The 24,639-nt window shown below is 46.4% G+C and overlaps 1 protein-coding gene across 1 annotated transcript in view; it reads right to left on the reverse strand.

Annotated features, from left to right (window-relative positions):
• Positions 1–24,639, reverse strand: part of CLSTN2 (calsyntenin 2) — a 444,992-nt gene that overhangs the window by 26,415 nt on the left and 393,938 nt on the right. Inside the window, exons 9-10 of the mRNA XM_004712113.2 lie at positions 22,153–22,315; positions 3,414–3,580 (exon numbers count right to left, since the gene is read on the reverse strand). Coding sequence (XP_004712170.1) covers positions 3,414–3,580; positions 22,153–22,315 — 330 coding nt within the window. The remainder of the gene's footprint in view (positions 1–3,413; positions 3,581–22,152; positions 22,316–24,639) is intronic.

The raw sequence follows: 24,639 nt of genomic DNA on the forward strand, positions 1-24,639 counted from the left end.
ATAGTACCCAGTGGGTGCTCCATAAATTGTGTCTCTTTTCATTAACTTTTAACAAAGTGCTCCAGTTCTTCCCAGACTCGCCCTAAGGATGGAAAGGAATCATTTACAGTGGGACTTTGTTATGAATAGGTGGCCCTGTGATTAACCTTCCTAGCCCCCATAGTATTTTTTGTGCCACTTACTTTAGCTCGTCTTTTTTTTCATAGGCTATTACATCTGTGCAGAAATGACTGTGGTTATTAATTTATAATTCTAAAACATTATGCCCGTTGAGTCCAGCATCTTTGTCCCAATAGAGCCTGGCTCCCTGAGACTGTGGCTCCACAAGATGGGCCAGCAGGGAAGTTCTACTCAGACGCAAGGAGGAGAGCGAGAGAAGTGTTATGGACTGAACCATGTCCTTGCAAAATAAACATAGAAAGACTAACTGCTATCCCTGGGGATGCGATCCCGTTTAAAATTAGGATTTTAAAATTTATACTAATTTAGTCAATCCTGAGTAGGGGGGGATCCTAAACCTAATAACTTCTGAGTTATAAAAACATACAGACACTACAAGGCAGACACTAGAGGAAGAGAAACACCAAGAAATCTCACTGAGTGGCTCTGAGTCATGCCAAGAATGCCAAGTATTGGCAAGCATTCTGGCAGTCATCAGAAGCTAGGAGAGCGATGCCAATAGCAGAAAGTGACATGGCTGAGATCAGACTTGGATTTTCAGCCTCAACATTTTTGAAAAAATAAAACTCTCGTTTTGAAAACAGTCCATTTGTGGCTCTTCTGCTATGGTAGCACATGGAAACTAAGATAGGATGGGTGGAGGGTAGGTTTTCTGCCAGCTTTTCCGATGTAAGTGGGCCATCGGCCCTTTGCCTTTAATCCCAGGTAATTGGCCATAAAGAGCACCAGTGTACTTAGGGACAAGGCGTTTGTATCAATGAGCAAAGAACAAGTCAGAAAAGGAGAAGATGGTTGGGAAAACAGAAGAAGGCAGTGGATGCCATTGCAGTGTACAGGTGGAAATAACGGAATTGGTATATATTCTGCTGTGTATATTATCAGCAACAGAAATAAAATCGTTTTGAAAAGAAGAACTTGTGTGCGGAGGCTGAATCCATATTTAAAAATATTCTATAAAGCCACATCGTGTTTACCCATCCCGTGTTACTCCTCTGGTCTAGCTATAGGGCCCAAACCACATTCCCTTGCCTGGAGCTGTTAAACGGCTTCCTGTTGCCAACAGAAATGAAAACCTACAAAAGATCTCTTGTTATTGGATTCTATTCATATGAAACGTTTGGCTATAGAAACAGCAAACTTTCAGTTCGTGGGGCTGGGGAAATGGATGTATGGGGGGCAGTGATAGCTACAGTGGCAAGGGCTTCTTTTGGAGGTGATAAAAATGTTCAACAATTGAATGTGGTAATGATTGCCTACATCTGTGAATATCCTGAAAATGCACTGAGTGAATGGAATAGTATGTGCATTATGTCTCAATGAGCTATTAAAAAAAAGAAAGGAAAGACATACCAGTGTAAACAGCAAAGGCAATTCTAGCAAAGTGACGCCTAGCTGCTCTCGGCAGGTACCCTCCTGCAGCCTACGCCCTGCAGCCCCGTCCAGCGCAGACTGTGCGACGCTCCTCGCCCCTTCCAGGGCTCACAGACTTAGTTCCCCTTGGAGCGAGTCTCCTTTCTCCAAGCTGCCTCTCCATCTTTTTTCTGGCTGATTTCTACCTTTCCACAAACTTCCTGCCCCACATGCATTTCCCCCATGCAAGGAGCTTTCCCCGAGCCCCACGCCTTTAGGATTGTCCTGCTTGTTTTGTTGGACTCTGGGATTTTATGTATCTTGTTTGTCACATTTGTCCTCGATTCTTCATTCCCCCAAAGGGGGCTCTTGAATAGCCCCTGCCTCCATGGGGTGGGGAGAGGAGACCCTGAAAGCTGTCGGTGCCCTGCCATGTTTCCACTGCCCTGGCACCCATGTGACTGCACCAGCCAGCCCATGATGGTCTTGCACCCTGCTGCACCTCGCTTGGCCTGCAGCCACATGAGTCCAGCTAGCATTGGCACCCATGGACTGGGTCGGACCACCTTCTTGATAGAAAGCCCTTTCTTGTCCATATGCAAATGTCACTGGTTTTGTTTCTCTAGGCAATCCAGCCTCAGACATTATGAGTCCCAGTGACCAGCTCAGAATTGCACACCCGAGTGTCCACACACGTTTGTTGAAGTGACTGTAACCAAAAGAAAACTAGAGTCCTCAGGCTCCTGGGCCCTCCAGGGTCAGATAACTTCTTCCTGGAGGAAGGGACGCCACCCTCCCCCCGCCCCCCCTCACCCCCCAGAGAGGAGGCTGAAGTCTGAGAGGGCAGGGCTGAGTTCTAGGGCACAGCATGGAATGGGGATGGGGGGGTGATGCTCTAGGGCACCGAGCATGGGTTCCCAGAGAAGAGATGGAATGACTGACTTCACCCCTTGGGCCCGTGACCACTGGCTGGGTTCAGTCTCCATGGATGAGTTTTACCTCCTGTTCCGATGTGTTGTTACTCATTACTGTCGACTTGATTCTGAGTCCTGACAAGTTCAAGAGTACAGATCAGGACAGCGATACAGGGTGCTGTTCGTGACTGGCTTCTGAGGCATCACTGGATGGGTCAGAACAGCCAATCTGCCGACTAGTATCGAGCACTTAGCCATGTGCCTCCCTGAGAGACTCTGGGCCCCTGTCTTTCATGCAGGACACCAGAGGCTTGACGCCCACGGGCTCCACACGTCCATGTGGAGCCAGAACCAAACTGCTTGTCAGAGAGGCAGCGCTCATTCTCTTGGACAACCTGAGTGACTGTCTGTGTCTTCACAAGCCGTCGAAATCGCGAATGGTTCCCCTTCTCTCTGAGGACCAGAGCCACCTCTGAGCTTCGATTTCGCAATGTCAGATCCATGACCGTATCTATTTTCTGCCCGACCCTGGTTTTGACCTTTCCATCAAATTCATATTTCATATAGTCCTCACTTGACACTCTTGTTTTGTTGCCCTGTATTGTTATCAGAGAAATGTGCTCTTGCATGCTGCCTCAGGTAAACAGTCACTAGAGCAACCAACGCACCCCTGCCTCCCTCCAGGTTGACAGTGACAACGCCCTCCGGGCTGCCATGGGGTGTGGGCCTGGTTTGGTGTAGTGACCCGGTCATCTTAGAGTTCCAGAAGGCGGCAGCAGAAGTCCATTGTGGAAGTGGAGGTCACTGGTTCCATTCCCCCACCCCCACCCCCCCACCCCGCACCCGCTCCATGAGGCAGCATCTCGGCCTAGGGGCTGATGTCTCTATTCTCTGGAACACCCTGGTGCTGGGCTGCACCTCATAAATTACATTCTATCTAATCAGGGCTGAGGCCAGCTCCTCCCTTACCTTTATTCCTTGGCCGAGACTCTCCAAGGAATTAATATCCAGCCCTTCCTTGCAGGCCTGCAAGCAGGAAATCACCTTCTGACTCTCCATTTTGCCAGGGCGGATAGTGAGACTGGCCAGGCTGCCGTGGAAGAACTGAGTAAACCGGGGCTTGGCGACTTCTCCTCCTAGAGAAAAAGAAGCGCTGTTATGTGCTCGGTGGGCACTGAGTAGGAGGCAGCACTACCAGGGGCTCTCTCATCAAGGAGCCAAGGGTACTTTATGTGTCCCTCCAACCTGAGCTCGAGGAAGAGGACCTGGCATATGGCACAATGCTCTGGTCCTTCCCCCAGGCACCAATGCTAGGACTCCTGGCACTCTGAATTTTAACCTGGTTAGACCAGAGGATGCACAGCAGTACAGATGGGAACTGAAAACGCAGGGAATCTAGGACAGATGAACCCCTCAGGACCAGGGATGACAGTGGTGATACCAGGAGGGAAGATGGGGGTGTAGAAAGGGGGAATTGATCACAGGTATCTACATATAACTTCCTCTCTGGGGGATGGGCAGCAGAAGGGTGGGTGAAGGGAGATGCTGAGCATATATTATATATATTATAAGATATAATAATAATTTATAAATTATTAAGGGCTCATGGGGGAGGGGGGAGGGAGGGGAGAGGGAGCGGAAAAAAGGAAAATGAGCTGATTCCGGGAACCCAAGAGGAAAGCGAACTTTGGGAATGATGAGGGCAACAAATGTATACGTGAGCTTTACACAATTGATCTACGTATTGTGATGAATTGTATGAACCCCAATAAAATGATTTTTTTAAAAAGATACTTTCAGAAGCGAAACATTGTCTTAGAAAACAGGAGGGACAAGGGTCAAATGAGCAGGGTGAGGAAACTGCCACTGATTAAAGGCCTACTGTGTGCTGGGCTCCCTACTGGGGACTTCATGTGAACATGCCTGCAAGGGAGGTACTATTGTTTCCAACTGGCTGATTAGTAGTGCCAGTCTCTGAAAAGTTGAGGTAATTCCTAGTTAGTCGTGTGGTGACTAGAATCTTGAAAGCTTCTAAGCAGCCATCCAAGGTTCAACAATGGTCTCTGTTTATCTGGAGTGAGAGAGAGTGAAGAATACGGATAGGGAGAGGCTACGTCTTCATCGGCATGAGGCCAGAAGAACTGAATGACGCATGGCTACTGTTCGTGAATGTTTTGATCAAAGATTCTAAAGAAGAATCCTATGGATCCCTGGTGGTGTAGTAGTTATGAGTGGGCTACTAACCTCAAGATCAGCAGTTCGACCCCACTAGCCACTCAGCAAGAGAAAGATGAGACTTTCATTCCCATAAAGATTCACACTCTTAGAAACCCACAGGCACAGTTCTACTCTGTCCTATAGGTTCGCCAAGTTGGAATCACATCTGATCACATTTAGGGCTGCTGGAATAGAAGGAGATCCCTGATTCTGTTCTACTTGACACACAGCAAAGCTTCTCTCACCCCCTCCTTCTCATGCCCCCCTGTGCTTTGCAGCAGCTGTGCTGAGTCCTGGAGAGCTCAGGTCCACACTCCCCGGAGGGGATTCTGAATGCCTTGTGTTGCACGGCCAAGCTGGAGGCAACACCTTTTCTTCTCTCCCTCCTTTTCCACATCTGGCTCCCTCCTCCAGGAGGCCTGCCCCTCTGCCCTCCTTGGGCACAGACCCCTCCCACCCACACTCGCAGACCTGGTCTTGATCTTACCCTGGAGTTTGTTCAGAGAGGCCGCAGAATAGATAGAAATGATAGCTATGGGTTCGACCTCCACTTTTTAACATGCCATGGGAATGTTTGTGGACCCCTCTGCGTCTTTATTTGCTGTTGGGGACTTCTGGGTCCTGCTTCTCTTGGGCTCTGTCTGCAGGCTCTAATGGCCCCTGTGGTGGCCACAGTGCCCCTGGTTCTAGATGGTTGTGTGGTCGAGTGCCAAATAGCTAATAAGGGACACTTCCCTCTGAATAGCATTCCCCAGGTCAGGGAGGCAAGCTTTCCAGCCACCTCTCTGTGAGCCACACCCAGCCAATAAGCCTAAACCTCTGTCTCAGTGCAAGGGGCCCTGGCTACTCCTTACCTCTGACATTCCCATATTTTCATACTAGCGAATCATCCCTTGCTACTCCAATCTCTTCTTTTACTTAATGGTTCTAGTTCCCTGTTGAAATCATTAGATCAAAATCAATATGCTTCTACCAGCCCCATCCCACACACTTCCCTCGCATCTATTCCTCCCCACAGTGAGATGCTCACCTTCAAGTTTCCCAGATCAGGCAAACCACATCCATCTTTCAAGGCTCCCGAAGTCCCCATCTCCCTACTGTCTACTGAAGCCACCTCTGATCTGGCTCCAAAGCTTGCCATGCTTCTTCCACCCCCGATCCTTGGAACGCCGCCAGCTCATGTTAAATGTACTCCTCATGCCCTGGCACCATTAGTACTGGTTTACATATGTATGTTTTATGTTCTCAATAGGTTCTTACTGTGCTGCTCAACCTTAGCTGCATATTGCCATCACTTGGGGAATCTTTAAAACCAGGTTTATTCCTGCCTGAATCAGAACCTACATTTTAACAAATTCCTAACAATGTAGATTATGATTCAGTCTATCCGCAGTGGAAATGCAACTTCTCAACCCAGGGTTGAACTGGAATGAATTGTTGTTTGAAGAGGCTGCATTCAAGGGACTCGCCCACAGAGATTCTGATCTGATCATGTGAAGAGGTTTTAAAGCTCTTCGGGTGAGGTCCGGGTTAAGAGGCAGTGAGTGGGCTGTCGTGGTTTCTGCATGCTCCACTGTGACTCCTGTCCTTGATGCCATCCCCAGGGTTGCTCTGGCCACTCTTGACACCAGCTATCATATATTTGTTTAGGATTCTTTCTGTCTTATCAAACCACAAGTTTCTTGGTGGCAGGGACCACTAATAGATATATTATTCATTTTAATGCTGATGCTGATCAGGTCTTAGGGGCCAAGTGCTGCACTAGGCACTTTGCCTAAGTGCTCACCTGCTGCTCTCATCAACAGTGGACACTTATGTCTTCCTGGTATCCTTCTTCCTGCCTGGCACACAGCAGGCGTGTTGTCATTATTTGCTGGATTGAATGATATGTTAAGTTGAATGCCAAAAGGTAGTAGACACTTTGGTTGTCTCTCTGACACCTGTCACATGGTTCCCTCGTGCAATGGCAACTCTGAGGGCCAAGGGATTGACTTCGTGGCCAAAGATGGTTTGATTTAGCCAAAGGTAACCAGGCTACATCAGCGTTGTGTTCATGACTAATTAGGAGTAAACCTGGTACCTAGTACCAATATCCAGTCAATCAGAACTTGGCTTTCAAAAAGCCACAGAGCCTAAGAATAAGCACAAGACCAAGTTTAGGCCAGCAAGCCAAGAGGGGAGGATGGCTAGTAGAAACCAGAAGAAAGCTTCCAAGCTTTCCAAAAACTTTCTGGAACCTACTGTCTCTCTGTCTATTTCCTAGGATATAGAAAATGAAGTCCAAGAGTGGTGGCAAGGCTCTTGCAAGCAGACTAGGGGCATGGCCTGCTTAAAGGAAGGCGGAACCCCCTCGCTGCTCAGCCTCAGGCTGCCTTCAGTTACCGAGTCAATGTCATGTCTTCGTGGGTTGACGCACTTGATGCATCATCTGGTTCTTTGTCATTCAGGGCATCTTTGCAGAGAAAGGAAGAAGTTCTCTTGAGGGGCAGTTCACAAGAAAATACAAATGGTTTTATCTTTGAGGAGTGTCCTGCGATGGCCATGGCTGGGGTCATGCACAAGCCAGCTTGAGTTCTTCTCATCTACTTCCCGTGCCCCCAGTCCGTATGATTGAAGTGCACTCCCCAGCCATCTGTACATCCCTGCTCTAGCAAAGTGACATCTCTGTAGCCCTGCAGGGAGGAGAACGTGAACTGGAGGTGAATGGCGGAGCTCTCACTGTCCGTGCCTCCAGATGGTCATCTCCTCGCTGCCTGCGTATCCTCAGCCCTTGACTGGTGTACTCCGAAACAATAACTATTATTCACGGACAATGAACTATGGATCCAACACAATGCGAAATCCTCAATAAATATCATCTCACTGAGTGTTCACAAAATCCCCGAAGCAGATTCTAATTTGATAGTCATAGATGAGCAAACTGGGGCTTCAAGAGAAGTGAGTGACCCCAGGCCTCACTGGTAGGGAGTGGGAGGAATATGCTAACAGTGTTGGCAGATGTGCACAAGGCCAGCGAGCAGCCAGATCAAGAACATGACTAGGGGAGCTCACTGGGGGCTCTCCCGTAGGTCCTCTCAATCTCTCCCTCACAGGTCTATCTTCCACGGCCAACCATGGTAACGCTCTTGGATCCTAAGATATTTCCTACATGCTATCTTCTCTCAGAAAAAGACACCAATGTTTTACATGTTTAACTCTACAATCCCTATTCTGTTGTGAATTCTGTTTATCATTGACACAGCTCCATGAAATTGGTTCAATTAGTATTTTGCAATAGGATGTTGCCATACAATTTGAAATACATTTGCATTCAGGGGTGGTGGAATGCAGAATTTAAAAAAGAAAGATAAATGGAAAGCCTCTCTTTAACATTACGGTGTCTGCACACACCACATGGCTCCTCTGGTAGCATTTAGACATAAACTTTCTCATGAATCATTTTAAGAAAAAGAGAACAAAACAACAAAAAAAAACCCTGATTTAGCCCCCAAAGAGCCTTCTCTAAATGTTTGCAAGGCTGGTTTTGTGTTCCCAGGGCCAGAGCTGTGCACATTTGTAAAGCATATGCTGGATGCCTGGCCTTCTGTTAGAGGTCGTTCATTATAAGACGTGGCCCAGGCTCCCTGGAAGTGTGCATGTAGTTGAGAGAATGAAGTACAGGGCAAGTAAAAGAGTATGAGTAGATTGCAAGCACAGAGCGACTCTAAGGTAGTGTATGGTTAATATCCAAACAAGTGATAGAGACAGTATGTCCAACAGGTCAGAGGGGAACCTCATGGCTATCATGTACTAGGTCCAGAAGTCATGGTAGGTTCTTTCAGTTGCCATTTTGTTTAGTTGTGTAGCAGGATAGTACTTTTGAGACGGTAGCTTCTGGTCTTTTAATTTTCCCCTGGTATTTCTCCCATATTGCCCTCTACTCAAATACATTGCTAGCTGTGTGGTCGTTGCCACAGGAAGGGTTAGGGCAAAGGGAAAATATAAGAAAGGTCTGAAGCTGTCATTCTTCCCCAGCTTGATTTCCAGAAGCAAAAGCCCTTTGGGGAATCCTTAGTGCAAAACAGTAAATGTGCTCAGCTTCAAACAGTCAAGTTGGAGGGTTGAGTCTACCCATAAGCTCCTGGAAAGACGGGCCTGGAGATCTACTTCCGAGAAACCCACCATTGAAGACCTGGGAGTGCAGTTCGACTCTGGCACACATGCACCACAGGTGGGAGTCAAGGGGACAGCAGCGAGTCACAGCCCTTAAGGGATTAGGAACGATCTACTCTTGATCATAGCAACTACTGAGACAGAACAGAGGAAGGAAATCTGCCTTGCCTTAGACACCAGGAGAATGATGCCCTCAATTAGGAGAGCTGGCGCAGGAGACAGAGGAGAGTAAGGAATCTGAGTCAGGGCCCTGGCAACGTGCCTCCTGGGCTGCGCCCTAGTCTGTTGTACAGTGCCGAAGAACAAGGACCTTACTTTGAGGTCTAAGGTGCGCCGGATCCAAGCCGTGGTATTTTTAGTTTTAATTTAATTCCTTTTTTCCTAATTTTTTCTTTTCTTTTCTTTTTATTATTGGGAGTTAATACATTTATCACATCATTCCATAGTTGAATCACATCAAGTAGTATTGTACAATTGCGACCACAATCAGTTTCCAAACATTCTTTTCCTTTCTGGACTCCTTGACATTGTCTCCCTTTTATTCCCTCTTCCCCACTGTACCCCCTGACCTCCCTGCTCCGGAAACCCTTATTCTACTTGCTGTCCCTATAAGTTCATCTATCTTGGGTTTCATATCCCCCAAACCAGAAAAACATAACACAAATTCAAGATGGTGACTCCCAATGACATAACACATTGAGATAAACCCCAATATGAACAATTAATAAACAAACTATATATATGTATGTATATGTATATGTATATGTAATATATAGTTTATAGAAAATGTTGAAAACTAAATCATGTCCAGCATGCATCAGAGGGGATCACCTGACCAGGCTTTAACCCTTCAAGTCAGGTTTATCCCTTTGATCTTCTATAGTCGTCTCGCCAATGAACGCTGTTGAGTAACCACTTTCCTCCCATCCCTCTGTTTCCTATGTAGTTCCCACCAATGTATCTTGGGTTCCCACTGTCATCCACAGTCTTGTATAAACTGCATAAACTGGATTCTCATAATCATCTTCGACTTGGGATTATATAATTTACAATCCTTCAATGACTGATTTTGGTGTACTTCTTCCATATGGACTTAGTTGACATCTCACTTAGATGGCTGCTTGTTTGAAGACAAGCCTTTAAGACTTCAGACGCTATTTTATCTGATATCCAGGTACCATCTAATTTTTTTACCACATTTTGCTATAGCACCCATATCTTCAGTGTTCCCTTCCTGAGGTGAGTACTGGGCAGGTCCAAGCCATGGTATTTTTAATCACCTCATATTCAGGTGAAAATTGGGCACAGAATAAGGAAGACAAGGGAAGAATCTCTACATTTGAATTATGGTGCTGGCGAAGACTATTGAAAGTATTATGGACTCCCTAAAGAACAAACAAATCTGTCTTGGAAGAAGTACAGCCAGACAGATGGTGAGACTTCATCTCAAGTACTTTGGCTATGTTATCAGAAGAGACTAGTCCCTGGAAAAGGACACTGCAGTTGGTTACGTGGAAAGGCAGGGAAAAAGAGGAAGATATCAAGGAGATGGGCTAACACTATGGCTGCAACAATGGGCTAAAAGAACACAATTGTGAGGATGGTGGTGGACCGGGCAATGTTTTTAATCAAGAGCACCTGTAGTAGTTACATAATTTCGTGTCAACTTGAAGATACATTAAGGTGCAGGGGTGGTATTCAACCTGTCAGTCAGGTCACAACCTGATGGTGCCTCCTTGTGAGCATGGCCTTCTCCTAAGGAAGACCCTGGGAACCTCTACCTTCACCTGTCAGAGCCTTGTGATGTTACCATCACCACTGGATCCACACGACTTTGCACCCACTGCCCTGTGATCTTCTTGCATTCTGCATCATTGCAAAGGCTGCATGATTCTGAAGAGGGACTTCTTGGCTAGTATCAGAACTTTTGACTTGATCTGGCCTGGGCTGGGTTGTTTTCTTGATATATAATTACTTCTTAACATAAAGCCTTTCTTACACATATATAAGTGTCATATGGATTTGTTTCTCTAGTCAATCTGGCCTAACACAGCACCTAACAACAACAACAACCCTTGAACCTCTTTTTAGAGCTTATGTTTTTGAACTTACATAAGTTGTTCATGGCCACACAGCCAGAAATTAGGCAAGTTTTAAACTCAGGTCTTACTTAGTCCCAAGAATCTCTTTCCTGTGTCCTGCACATTCAATGGAGAGATGAGGCGAGAGGCATAAAGGAGACTTTTTTGAATATGGATTAATTGGGCTGCTTCATAAATGTCAAAGAGATACTGCTGGTTCAGTGGGAGAATTCTTGTCTTTCATGTGGGAGACCCAGGTTCTATTCCCAGCCCATGTACTTCCTATGCAATCACCACTTACTTATCTGTCAGGGGAGATCTGTGAATTACTGTGATTCTGAAAAGCTCTTAACAGTTTCCAAACTAATTTGGACTACAGGAATAAAGGCTTAGCAATACAAGTTACTTCCCCAAATCATGAACTGAAAATCCTATCGATCACAACAGCCCGATCCCCAGCTGATCATACGGACGGCACAGGACCAGGGAGCAAAGGTTTGTTCCACCGTAGGGGGTCACTCTGGTGAGTCAGAAAACATGAACCTTAATAACATAAAGGTGGTGATTTTATTAATATTGGTGAAAACGTGCAATTATAGACTGGGTTTTGTGGGCACTAAAGGACTTCGGGAGCTACTCTAAATTCTTGGTGTCCAATCTTCTGGGAAACTCAGTTGTCTTTGGCAAATATGACTGACTGTGGCCTGTCTCATCCTGAGACCGGGCATGGGTGTGGGCCATTGGTGGCATATGGGACAAAAAAGTGCACTAGCCATTCTGTCCCAGTTTTCTTTCATCTGAAAGCAGAGTCCTGCCCACAATAAAGACCATAATATCCTCTTTTCTCTAATGAAAAAAATCGATGTAGTGTAAACATCTGCAGTCTCTCCCCTCGGCCAAGGATGTATAAGATACTAGTCTTTGCCTCCAGCATTCCATAGCTATTCAGTTGGAGAAGCACAGAGAATGGAATGGGGGGCAATAGTCCCTCTTGCTTGAGTTGGATGCTTCTCTGTTCATGGTTTGTTGGTGGGGATGCCCGCCAATGAACACAATTTCATGGATGGGTGGGTATCAATTTTGAGCAATGCAAATGGCAATCCTGTCTGAAATCTTGCTTTCTCTCATTTCCTCATTCAGTGAAGGAGACACCCGCAGAATGCAAAGACTAACTGGAGTGTGTAATAAACCCCCCTGAGCTTCAGCTCTCACCCTCTGTTCACACAAGCCTATGGATACCCAGGCCGCTGCAGGCAGCCATGTCTTACAGAGACAGACACAGTGGCCACATTCTCAAAAGTCTGTGTCCAGCCTCTCCAGCTTTGTGTTTCTGTACTCTGCCTCTTCCCTGCCCTTTTGAAGTGACTAAAACATATAAACTAGTGACAACCCCCAAAGTCAGTGTTCTGGGTAGGTGACATTCCTGGAATTGGAAGGGTCCTTGTAGATAATCTGGACCATCTCCTTTGAAAGTGGGGTGCAAAGAACAGAACACTGCATTCAAAGACCCAGAGCAAAAAGCAAGAGCAGTGATGATTCAGAATTTCCCTCTTCTGACTCCAAAGTCAGTCTTTCCCGTCCCCCACTAACCCTACTGACTGATGGGCATCCGTCCCCCACTAGCCCTACTGACTGATGGGCATCCGTCCCCCACTAGCCCTACTGACTGATGGGCATCCGTCCCCCACTAACCCTACTGACCAATAGACATCTGTCCCCCACTAGCCCTACTGACTGATGGGCATCCGTCCCCCACTAACCCTACTGACTGATAGGCATCCATCCCCCACTAGCCCTACTGACTGATGGGCATCAGGAGGCTTTGATTTAACATCTTCAAATTGGGGATAGGGGAATTCCAAGAGAATTGGGGCACATAATTTGACCCCATGCCCCAGAATTCTCTAGTGTTACTTAGCTGTGAATATGCCATCAGGTATTACACACCCCTAGAACCCCTGGAGACTCGATGGTTCAGCACTTGCTGCTAACTGAAAGGTTGGCAGTTCTAACCCACTAACTGCCCCGTGAAAGATAAAACCTGGCATTCTGTTTCCGTGAGGATTACAGCCTAGAAAACCTTATAGAGCAATTCCTAGCTATCAGGCAGATAGAACTACTCTCTGTAGGTGCCTATATAGTTTGACCTACGAGTAAGAATTGGTTTGAGAGCACAAACAACAGAAGCAGAGATGGTCTAACAGCATAATTATGGGTGAGGGCTTTCATGTTAAAGGTGCAGGTTCAAATCCAGGTTCTCATAGGCCCCTTAGCCAGGTACTCATATTCTGATCTTCGTTTTCTCATCTGCAGAGTGGGTATTGTAGGTATCCTTGCCCCATGGGTGGCTGCAAGGATCCAATGAGGACAATAAGAACACATGTAAAATAGTCAGCCCAGGAGTATGCTAAGAGCATTAAATTAGCAGCCACTTATGGTAGAGGAAGGGACCTAGGAACTTCTAGACAAGATTGTCACATGCGTTTTCTCTGTCTCATTTTGGTAGTCATTTCCCTTTTTATCCTCCAGTGTCTCTGACAGAGAAGCTAAAATGATTGTGGTTTTGCTCCAAGACCCTGTCAAAGTATCTAATTAATAATCTTCAGAAACAAATACAGACTTAGAAGAATCACTCAGTTATGCCAGGCTTCCAGACACGAATCGTTGACTATTAAAGCTGATTTCATTGTGTCATAATCAAACCAATAGGCCTCTGTGTCAAATTGACTGCAGCCTGGAGCAATCTTTCCTTTATTTTGTATGACAGACAATGCTCAGAGATACCCTGTTCACCACCCTCAGGGTGTGTCAGACCTGAGCCACACACCTCTGTCTAAACAACCTGAAAAATAAGATGCAATTCCACAAACCTTCACTATCTTTTTTCTCGAGCAGTCAATTGGTGGTGCAAACGGCCCTGTCCTAGCGGAGAGGTTGGTGATTCAAAACCACACAGAGGCCTCGCAGGAGAAAGGCATGGCAACACAAGAATGCCGTTGGAAACCTCTGGAGCACAGGTCTACCCTGCACACGGGGTCTTCTTGAGTTGGAAATGATTCAACACCAACTGGTTGGGTTTGGGTTTTGCGGGTCCTGGAAGAGGAGGAGGGGCGGAGAGGGGAATCTGTGGGGGCAGACAGTCCTTGGCCTGTACCGACCGTGACGACGTAGAGGATGCAGAATGTGCTGAAAAGCATCCCAACAGGATGCTTCCCACAGAGGAGCCCGGGCTCACTCTTTTACAGAGAATTCAAGGTGAAGTAAGTAGAGGAAATGTGGGGATATAAAGTCTAGCACGTCTCCTTCCGGAAGGCTTTGGAGGGCTGAAGTGCAGTGCAACCCTCCAGTGTGGTGATGGGGGACGGTTGGTATGGTATTTCCCAAACAGGACCTTGGGACCCTTGTGGGAGAGCCTCAGGAAACCCTCCCCGGGCGACACATTTGAGAGTAGGGCAGACCACTTTCTGCCAGCATGGTACGCTTTCTACCAGTGCCAGAGACCCTAGGGAGGCAGAGTAATTTCAACACAGACTCTATTAAGTGAAATTTGTGCTAAATTAGACAAAGCTTATTAAGTGAAGATATGTACTCCAAATCTCTGTACTAATATTAGCATCGGACAAAAAAAGACCTAAAATTTATAACACCTCACAGACTCTGATGCCCCTACATCTGAGAATCCTACGCTATTGCTTACTACAGCTCTCGGGAGTTATTTCTGACTTTTTGGTCCCTGATATTGACTAATTATACTCTCTGCTTTTTTAAAAGGTCACAAATAGGAGTTCTTTTAATCAATCAATTAGTAGGATCTGAGTTTTAGAACTATCCCTTACTCTACCGCCTCCTGCCTGATTTGTTAAATAGATCCAGCAATAGAAAATGCTACATGGAGCCAGGATAGAAGCACACCTTATGTGAAACCAGGAGGTGTCGCAGGTGGGAGTAGGCAGGCGGATCCCCTGTCAGAAATACCAAGGTTGAGGTGGTGCGAGAGACGGCTGAGGTGGGCCTGGGGGGAAGCCACATGAAGGGAACCTGGTAATCGGTTCTCGGAAGAGGAGATGAGGATCAGGCAAGGGGCAGCGCTGGTGGCTTCTTGAGCACATGACTAGAGATGTGGTTCTTCAAACATGATTGACTATTTTGTTAAAAGAATAGGTGCAACGAGCTGCTCTGGTTGTAGAATCAGAGAGGTGCCCAGGATCCCACCTGGTGGAGTCCCCTGGAGCAGCTATGAAGGCACGTCCCTGAAACATCAGGGCCTCCATGAAGGTGCTGACCTGGAGTTTACAGCCTTCTTGACTCACCCCCATGGAAAGCTTGGTTGCAGTTCCTTAGTTATTGGGTGCAATTAGGGCTTGGTAAAGCTTGGGAATGTGTGTAAATTATGAATAGAATTTGAATTTTTTATTAGTCATGACATAAGGATGAAATCTAAAGAAAATAAGCCATGACCATAGTAATTTAAAGGGTTTATTTCATATCATGACATGACACATACAGAGATACCACCACCAATTGCCCTAGAGCTGAGTCTGACTCATGGTGACCCCAAGTTTGTGAGAATAGCACTGTGCCCCACTGGGTCTTCAGTGATGGGGATTTTTTTTTAAATCTAGACTGCCAGGACCTTCTTCTGAGGTACTTCTGGGTAGAATGGATCTCATCTTAGTAGTTATGCTCCTTAACGACTGGCCTCACCCGGGGCCTCCTAGGAACCTGGTGTTGGCCTCAAGGCTGATGTTTCTGATTCCCCACAGATTCTAAGTTCTGTCAGCTGATTCCATCTGAGGGTATTGGAACATTCCCAAACACAGAGCTGATGGAAAGTGGTGGCTGGTCCATGCAGACGAAGCAGACGTCTTATGATGTGAGACTCATTCTGATTACAGAAGGCTTCCCTGAAAATTAAGATATGCTACAAGCTCTGGGCTCTACTGGCAATATTACTTAAGTGTAAATGAAGTTTCAATTTTTTTTTAATTACTGAAAAAAATTCTCATGAAAATGAAGTTCCACTCATTGCTTCAGCCTTCAACTTCACTAACAGGACACTCTAGGCTAAGTGGGGCTGCAGAACACTGCCCAGAAACAGTGCTAGAGCCAATTTCCAGGGGAGCTCATTAAGCTGCTATCAAATCATTTTCTATTCCCATTGTTTCATCCCAATTGGAAATTTAACAAATGTAACTACTTTCCTTACCAACCTCAAACGGATCTGAAAAACTACCCACTATTTCAGGCCGAAAGGCACTTTGAGGTTCACACCGAGGGCTTCTGATATGGATATAAATGGAGCCCAGAAGATTCCGAAACATGCAGAGACAAGGGATGCATTGTAGGGCTTTTGATGTCCTCAGTCAAGGCAAACACTTGCTCCAAAGAGAATGCAAGGGTTCATGGAGCCCAAGCCCCTTAACAAGGCAAGAGGATGTCCCATAGACTGGTCTCAGCTCCTTTCTCTAGTCTCTTCTCCACTCATTCTGGTCCATGTGCATGTCAGTGATAGAGGACCTTGGGCATGTCTTGCAGACAGCTGTCTATGGCAAGGGTCTGGCTTATTATACACCACTGTATTCTTTACCTTCCGAGTGAATTTTTTCACATCCTACAAAAATCAAAAAACAAAACTGAGTCATAGCACTTTTCTCCTCTGCAGAAAACTGAACAATGAATTATACTTTTTAGGGAAAATACTGAAATCTTCCCGTTTCCAACACTGCTCTGCGTGCCAAGGTTCCTGCCTACATCTCTAGCTCCATTTTTATACCCAATATATTAATTTAACTGAAACATGCCAAGAACAATCCATGGTCCCAGCACCTAATACTTGTAATAAGCATATGAAGTAAGCATTCCTATTATTTTATAGATAAGAAAATAGAAGCTTTGGGAAGTTAAGCATCCTGTTGGGTAGGCAAAGCTAGTAAGAGGCAAGGCTGGAATTCAACACAAAATGTTCAGACTCCAATACCTAAACTTGTTTTTATTGTTTTATAAAGCATCATAGAAGGCATACAGAAAGTGGAATTCAAAGCCTCTGTTTGTTTTCTCTCTCTAATTATAAGGTTTTCAGATGTCTCCTGAGATAAAAGATCTGTAGCATGTGTATTGATTTGCACCAGCGCCTGCATTTCCCCAAACACATAATTATATCAGAAGATGATCACCCAACCATAGGGGGCAGTGAGGCAGTGAAAAGAGCATAGGTTTGGGAAGTTTGGGGTTAGGCAGATTGAGCTCACTGACTTCGGGTTTTTATCAATTGGGACTAATCATACTTTCTTACAGGACTGTAAATATTCCCCTGTGCCTCCCAAAAAGGGCCTCATTACAACGCTGGATCTTCAAGTTCCCACCGGGAAGTAACATGTGGCACTTCCATTCACATGTCACTGACCAACGCAAGCTGTGTGCCCACAGCTAACTCCAGGGATCCTTGTCTACATCTGCAGTGAGGGCCATATCCATCCCAGGGACACCTCCATGACCGCCACGCTCACTTAAAGTAAATGTATACTGTTAGAAAGATTTGAAAATCTTTTTAGTTTTAATAAAATATAGCTATATGGCCTTAGCATTGCTACTTTTTGAGTACCAGTGCCCCTTCCAGTGCGACCTAGGGGAGGCACAACGAACACTCTTCTCTCAGTGGAGCAGCGCTTACATCTGCCCAAAGGGATTTCGAAATTGCGATGCACCAATGACTGCTGTATTTCTCTCATTCTTCCTGCTGCTGAGTGGAAGTGGTTTTATGGTTCTTCTTCTTAGGTCCACTGCTGGGTAGTATGTGTGTATTGAGGGGAATGCGGGCTGTGGGGGAAACTAACTCTACTATTAGATCCAGGCCACATCTAGACCTGATAGCAAGCTTATGCATTTCACCTTGAAGAAGAGATCACGGACCACTGGGAATCACCCAAAGAGACCTGGGCCATTGAGCTTGTGGTGGTATCAGATGGGAATTTTAGGGATCCCAGTTAAGGCAGGGAAAGGGGATGACCCGGTGGGCACATTTGTTGTGTTGATCATTGCTGTGCACCAAGTACCTTTAGTTCTTCTTCTTGATATCACTGTAGACTTCACTCCCTTGCCAGGCTAGAGCTAGGGGTGGCCATCTGATTCGCTTTGGCTAATGTGGACTAAATGATCGGCACCCATATCAGGTGGGCCTTTTAAGAGCAGGCGCTAAGTTTTCCATGTTTCCTCTGCCCTCCATCTTAGTACCCAGAACTGAGGTTGCTCTGCCTGCTTGGATCACAGACAGGGCAGAACTGAGCCACCAGAGGTTTGCTTTAAATGACTGTGGTAGTTACATAATCTGGTATCCACTTGAGGATTCCGAGAGAAGGGGTGGAGCCTAGCCTGTCAATCACGCAATAGCTTGATGACCTCATTTGGAGGTGCTAAGGAGATAAGTAGCTCACAGCTGGCTGGATACATGCTCACTCCCTGGGAGACATCCCTGTGGAGAAGACACATGGAGAGAGGCTGATGGTGCCAGACCCCTGGAGTCAGAGAAGCCATGTGGAGACCCCTGCCAGAACTTACAACACCACTGGATCCACAAGACTTCCCACCCACTGGCCTGTGATGTTCCTGCATTCGGCATCGTTGCATGTGTTTCATGAGTCTGAAGAGGACGTTATAGATTGGTATCACACATATGGGTTAATATCAGACTATGGACTGAACGTGGATGTTTTCTCAATATTCAACTGCTCTTATATATAAAGCTCTTTCTTATATGCACATGAGTCTCCCTGGATTTGTTTCTCTAGTTTACCCAGACTAACACGGTGACTAAGAATTGGAGCTTATTTGTTTCTACAACATACCTTAGCCTAGTCTGACTGATGTGAAGACATCATCTTAATTCTTTATTAAATCACTTTGACGGGATGAACTTGCTGCCCAGAAGGCATGTAACTGGGCAGGCAGTGATTTAGTTGACATTTTGGAGACAGGGCAGCTTTCAGTTGTAGGCTGGGATTAAAAGCATCCAGATGTAGCCTCTGAGGGCTTCTACAGAGAAGAATCATGGTGACCTTCATGACAAAGACATGACGTGGGCCCTTTTATGGACACTGTTGGGTTCTTAGGTGATGGGAACAGTTTATACCCAATACGCCCAGCAGTACTGGGGGAGGAAAGGCCTGGGATTCTGATTTCTTTAAGATCACAGCCAAGAAAACTCTAGTTAGCAATTCTACTTAGACCAATTTTACTTAGCACATGGGGTTGCCATGAGTTGGAATTGACCCTAAGGAAACTTTCGACACATGGACGTTGTTAGGGGTTGAACTGTTTCTCCAAAAAACATGTCCTGGAATTTTAACCCCTATACTTGTGCATCTGAGGAGCCATGATGCACTAGTGTTGGTTTGATAACCTCCAGGTCAGTAGTTCGAACCCACGAGGTGCTCCCTGGGATGAACATGAGACTGTCTGTTTCTGTAAAGACTTATACACTTTGAAATCTTAGAGCAGGCATCCTCCAACTATGGCCCGCGGGCCACATGTGGCCCGCTGAGGACATTTATCCAGCCCACTGGGTGTTTTTGCCCCATTTGTTTTTTCACTTCAAAATAAGAGATGTGCAGCATGCACAGGAATTTGTTCATAGTTTTTTCAAACTATAGTCCGGCCCTCGAACGGGTCTGAGGGACAGTGAACTGGCCCCCTGTTTAAAAAGCTTGAGGACTCCTGCCTTAGAGAATAGCTCTACAATGTCTACAGGGTTACTGTGAGGTGAAATTGACTTGATGGCAGTGGATATACCTGTGTCTATCATCCCATTTGGGAATAGGGTTTTGTTATGCGAATGATACCATTTTAATATACAGTGTATCTTAAACACAGTCATGTTTGAGATCTGCTACAAGCAGAGTAGGTCCAGACAGGTGTGCAGACACCGAGGGATGACAGACGCTGGTGAGCAGATGAAGACACCGAGAGACGTCACAGCAGATGGAGCTAGAGGCCCAGGGACACCAAGGGACACTGGCTCCTAGGATTGAAACCAGACCAAGCAGGACCTTGCCCTGGATTTGGACTTCTGGCCTCCTAAACTGAGTAAGTCAAATTCTGTTCTTTGAAGGCACCTCCTTGTGGCATTTCTGCTGCAGCAGCGCCATGAAACGAAGACAGGCATTGTTCAAGCTGGAGTCCACATAGCCACAGGCTGGCTATGGTGCCTGGCTGGGCCATCTAGCCACACCAGAAAACCATCACTTTAGCACAGCTTTTCACTGGGTAACGATTCTGTGTACACTCTGAATCAGTGTGTCGCTATACTAATTAGCTCCATGAAGTCTTGCCAGTGATGTGGCCCCGGTTCCTGTTATCCCGGGGCAGTCTGAGATACCAGTGAAGCTATGACGACTAAGATCTGTGACCATGCTTGCATTGTTCACTATCATGTGACATGCAGCACACGCGACCACAGCTTAAAAACACTTGCCTCATCCAGGCTTTATTTCCTCCCAGGATTTTATCCCTAGTGGTCCCAGGACTGTATTATATAACATCCCCCTCCTTTTTTTTTCCTTTCCATATTGCCTTGCAAGTAATTCACTCTTTGTCCCAGCTCAGTCGATTTCCTGTATTCCTTAGGTCCACCTTTGTGGAAGCTGCCCCTCTACAGGCATGTTCTTATCCTGGAGCCACCTCCCTCCCCAACTCCCCGTGATAGATGCTCAAAAATCACACATTTTGGTAGTTCTCACAGACTCCGTCAGGATGCAGTAAAATTGGGTCATATTTCAAAGTACTCATCGGGTTCTTTGGGGAGCATTTCCTTCTACTCTGCTCTTCAAAGTTTCCCATTCCTTAATGCAGCAGAAACAAAGACTCGGATGAGAGACAGAAAGGCTGGAGAATGAACTTTCCTGTGTCTAAAGAGGAAATTCATTTAGGTCTGAGGGACTGCCAGGGAGGCAGGGGCAGGAGTGAAGAGGAGAACGTGGTGGGGAAGTAACACAGACACTCAGTCCTTCAAGATCTGGGAAAAGGCCGGAGATGAACCAACCTCACGTGCAGCCTCCATGGATTGACCCATGCCACTGTCCTTGGGCATTGGTCCCCTAAACAGAGGGAGAGGGCCTTGGCCCACTTGTATTGGAAACACAGAGGGAAAACTTTAGGTCCTGACCAAAGGGAGACTTCATATAGCCAACAAAGAATTTTGATGGAAGAGTCTACGTTCAACTTTTTCTCCACTAGCCCCAGTTTAGGGGCCCAGGGGCAGAAGAAGGTTCTGGAAAAAGAAAAGGTATTAGTCACTCTGAAGGAGCCATGAACCTGCTCCTACTGGTCTACAATCAAAGCCTGCTCTCATGTCAAGGGCTTTGTTGTCCCACCAGTTTAGGGTCTGTTCTAGGATATATATGTTTGCTCTACGTTATTAGTACTAGCTGTCCTCAAAGTGACTTGTAGTCATGAGGACCCCGTGTATGTCAGATAGGACAGTGTTTCCTTGGTTTTCAATAGCTAGTTTTTCAGATTGTTAGTCCTTTCTTCCAAGGTGCCACAAGGTGAATTAGAATCTTCCACCTTTTGGTTGACAGTTGGGTGGGTTAACCACTTGTACTGCCCAGAGACTCCACCTGTGGTAGTTACATAAGTTCATGTTAACTTCATAAATTCATGTATGTAGGGGTGGAGTGTAGCCTGTCAATCAGGTCCCAGTCTGATGATTTCTCCTTGTGGGCATGGCCTAATCATGAGGATTCTGGGAACTTCCTTTCTTTTTCTCTTGGGAGGTGGACCACAATCTCTGCTTCACCTTCCTGTTGACAAGTCACATGGAGCCATGCTAATGGCAGCCAGAGCCCTGGAGATGGGTCCACTGCCATTGGATCCACAAGACTTTGCACACACCGGCCTGTGATCTTCCTGAATTTCGCATCATTGCATAGACTCCCTGAGTCTGAAGAGTGATTTACGGACTAATATTCGACTTATGAACTAATGTCAGACTTACGAACTTGATCTGGACTGGGTTGGGATGTTTTCTTAATGTACAGTTACTCCCAGATATAAAGCTCTCATGTACACACATATGAGTATCTCTGGATTTGTTTCTCTAGTCAACCTGGACTGACATACCACCTTTTTAGTAAGGAATAGTAACTGTCCCTGGCTCATTGTCACACCACTTGCTTTTCTATACAAGTATTCTTCATAGAATGTGCATGGATGTGACAGTGTCCAGGTCAGGGTTTGAGACAGGGCCTTGTCTTAGAGTGTATTACCTTGCCAACAAGCGCCAACCGTCAGTTGCATGGCTATGTGAGATGGATGAATGGGCCAATCATTGGTCACCAGGTATGGTTCATATGTTGCTCCATCCATGTATAAGGTGACCACTGGAAACTCCACATTGATGGCATAGTAATGCCACTCCTTGTCACAAATCTAGTGGAGAAAAAGAGAAGAAACACTTAAAATTGAATGTGTGATGCAACATCAAACAATCTCTTATTTTATTCTCATTATAAAAGGGAGAGAAAGCCCTTGGGGTCAGCACATTGTGTTGCAGAGGACTCAATGAACACAGTGAGGGACAAGAGGGGACGTGAGAGAAGCTTCATCAGTATGGTGGGGTGAAGTATGGGGAGCGGGGGCACCCGAGAAGCCAATCACTGCCAAGTATTTCGTTCTGGCCAGATTGTCTTGGGTCCATAATTACCAACCCTTTTGGTTGACGAGTTCTTAGTGATTAGGTGGGATGTTAGCGTAAATTTGCTCTTTACTGAACTTTGCTTAGTTTCTTGGTAGACAAAAGAGTTGAATTGCACATGTTTTTCTAATTTTTGGAGTAGATGAAGCTGTAAAACCAAAGGTGTTAACTTGACAAGAGAAATAAACTTGAGATGGAGTGGGGGATGAAAATGGAAGAAGAGAAAATTGGGGTTAGGGACTGGTAAAAGAGAAGCCAATGCCCACAGGAGGAGAAGAAGGGGAAACGCAGAGAAACAGGCGCCGATAGGTCCTTTGTCTCCATTTTAAGACTTGCTAGAAAAGCTGGTGTAAACCCACATCCCCTTCATGGATTTTGAGGAGGTCGTTTTCCCAGCACCTGGTCCTTGGTGTTGCCATGGTCATGTGATGGGCTGCTAACTACAAGGTCAGCAGTTTGAAACTACCAGCTGCTCCTCAGGAAAAAGAGGAGGCTTTCTACTCCCATAAAGAATTATGGTCTTGGAAACCCACAGGGGCAGTTCTACCCTGTTCTATAGGGTCAATAACAGTGAGTTTGAGTGGTTTTGTGGTGTCTTCCTGGAGGGACTGAGCTTTGTACTTCCCCAGTTCCTGGTCCCACACCTGGAGAGGTCGGGAAGGACCACACATGGGTTCCCTGCACCTGAACTCTATGCAGAGCACTATAATAAGGGGCTTCTTTTACAATCATATGCACCAAAGGTGTGTGGTCTTAAGGTTCGGAACCAAAGGCAACGCTTAATGGGTTGGAGCTACAATTTTGATCTCAGGGATTGAACTCATAAAGAATTTTCCAAAGTAAGAACCAAGCCTGTCAGGCATGTCAGGGAGTATGCAAGTATAAAAGGTGACAAGAGTGGAGAAGAGTTTCACCCGCTCTCCACTCCCCTGGCACCCCAAGCAGGTGCCTGGGAGCCCCACTAGATTCTCTGGCCTTCACCTTTCCTCCCCCTCTGTCCCCTCCACACCCTGTGCCGGCCACTTTGGAGATGCCTCTCACATGCATCCTTGACTCCATCATCCCTTCCATTTGTGACTGGGGAGACAGATGAGTTCTGCATGAAGGTGACCCCAAGGTGAGGACGTCAAAGTCCTCCCTCCCTCCCACTCTGGATTAACTGTGCTGTTTCTCATGAATAGATAACACTAACAGGGATGCTAAATGATCTTTCTCCTTTCATTTTGGAATATGAATTTTTCCCCTTAATGTTCTTTTTATACTCTCCTGTCTCATGTCTCAGAAAATTGCTCCTTTTGAAGCCCATTAGCCTGATAAAGCCTGATGAATATTTTAGGGGACCCTGGAAAGCAAGCAGGAGGTCCACGCAGGTCACCCTCAGTGAGATGGACTGAGTAGTTTACACTCCCTTCCTGTAGTCACCTGGGGGCAGGTCTCTGGGGCCGGGTCTATGATGGGGTGGACTGACTTAGTAATAGGGGTGACACAACGGAAGACTTTGAAGACAGTCTAGGGGGTTGGAAAGATAGGGAGCTAATGAGAGCATTTGAAGGAAGCGGTCAATCCAAGGAGACCCTGTGCTCATTGAACTTGGAGTTTTCAATTAAGCACAGTCAGGCAGCAGAGGAATCCTGGGATATGGCTCATGGGACAGACCCTGGGGGTGTTCCGGGTGCCATCTTCAAACCTTTGGTCAGGCCCAGTGTGGGGAGGGTGCTGGTTGGGAGGCAGTCAGTGACAGGGTGGCAATGAGTGGCACCAAAAGCCAAGCCCACACACTAGGGAGCATTCTGGTCCCAGTCACCACGCCCAAATCAGCCCTTCTCTCGGGCATCCCTGGCACATAGCCTTAGCCGACTCCACCTTACAGCCCTCTGAGCCTGCTCCAACTGGATGGAGAGGAGCCTCTGGGTAACGCAGAAGGTTAACTACTCACCTACTAACTGAGAGGCTGGTGGTTCAAACCCACCCACCAGTTTCCTCAGAAGAAAAGCCCACTGATCACTTTCCAAAGGTCGCCGATTTGAACACCCCACAGGCGACACTTCTGTCCTGCACA

This window comes from Echinops telfairi, unplaced genomic scaffold, assembly GCF_000313985.2.
Source record: "Echinops telfairi isolate 266 unplaced genomic scaffold, ASM31398v2 ScPeMD7_16;HRSCAF=60, whole genome shotgun sequence".
Lineage (NCBI taxonomy): Eukaryota > Metazoa > Chordata > Mammalia > Afrosoricida > Tenrecidae > Echinops > Echinops telfairi.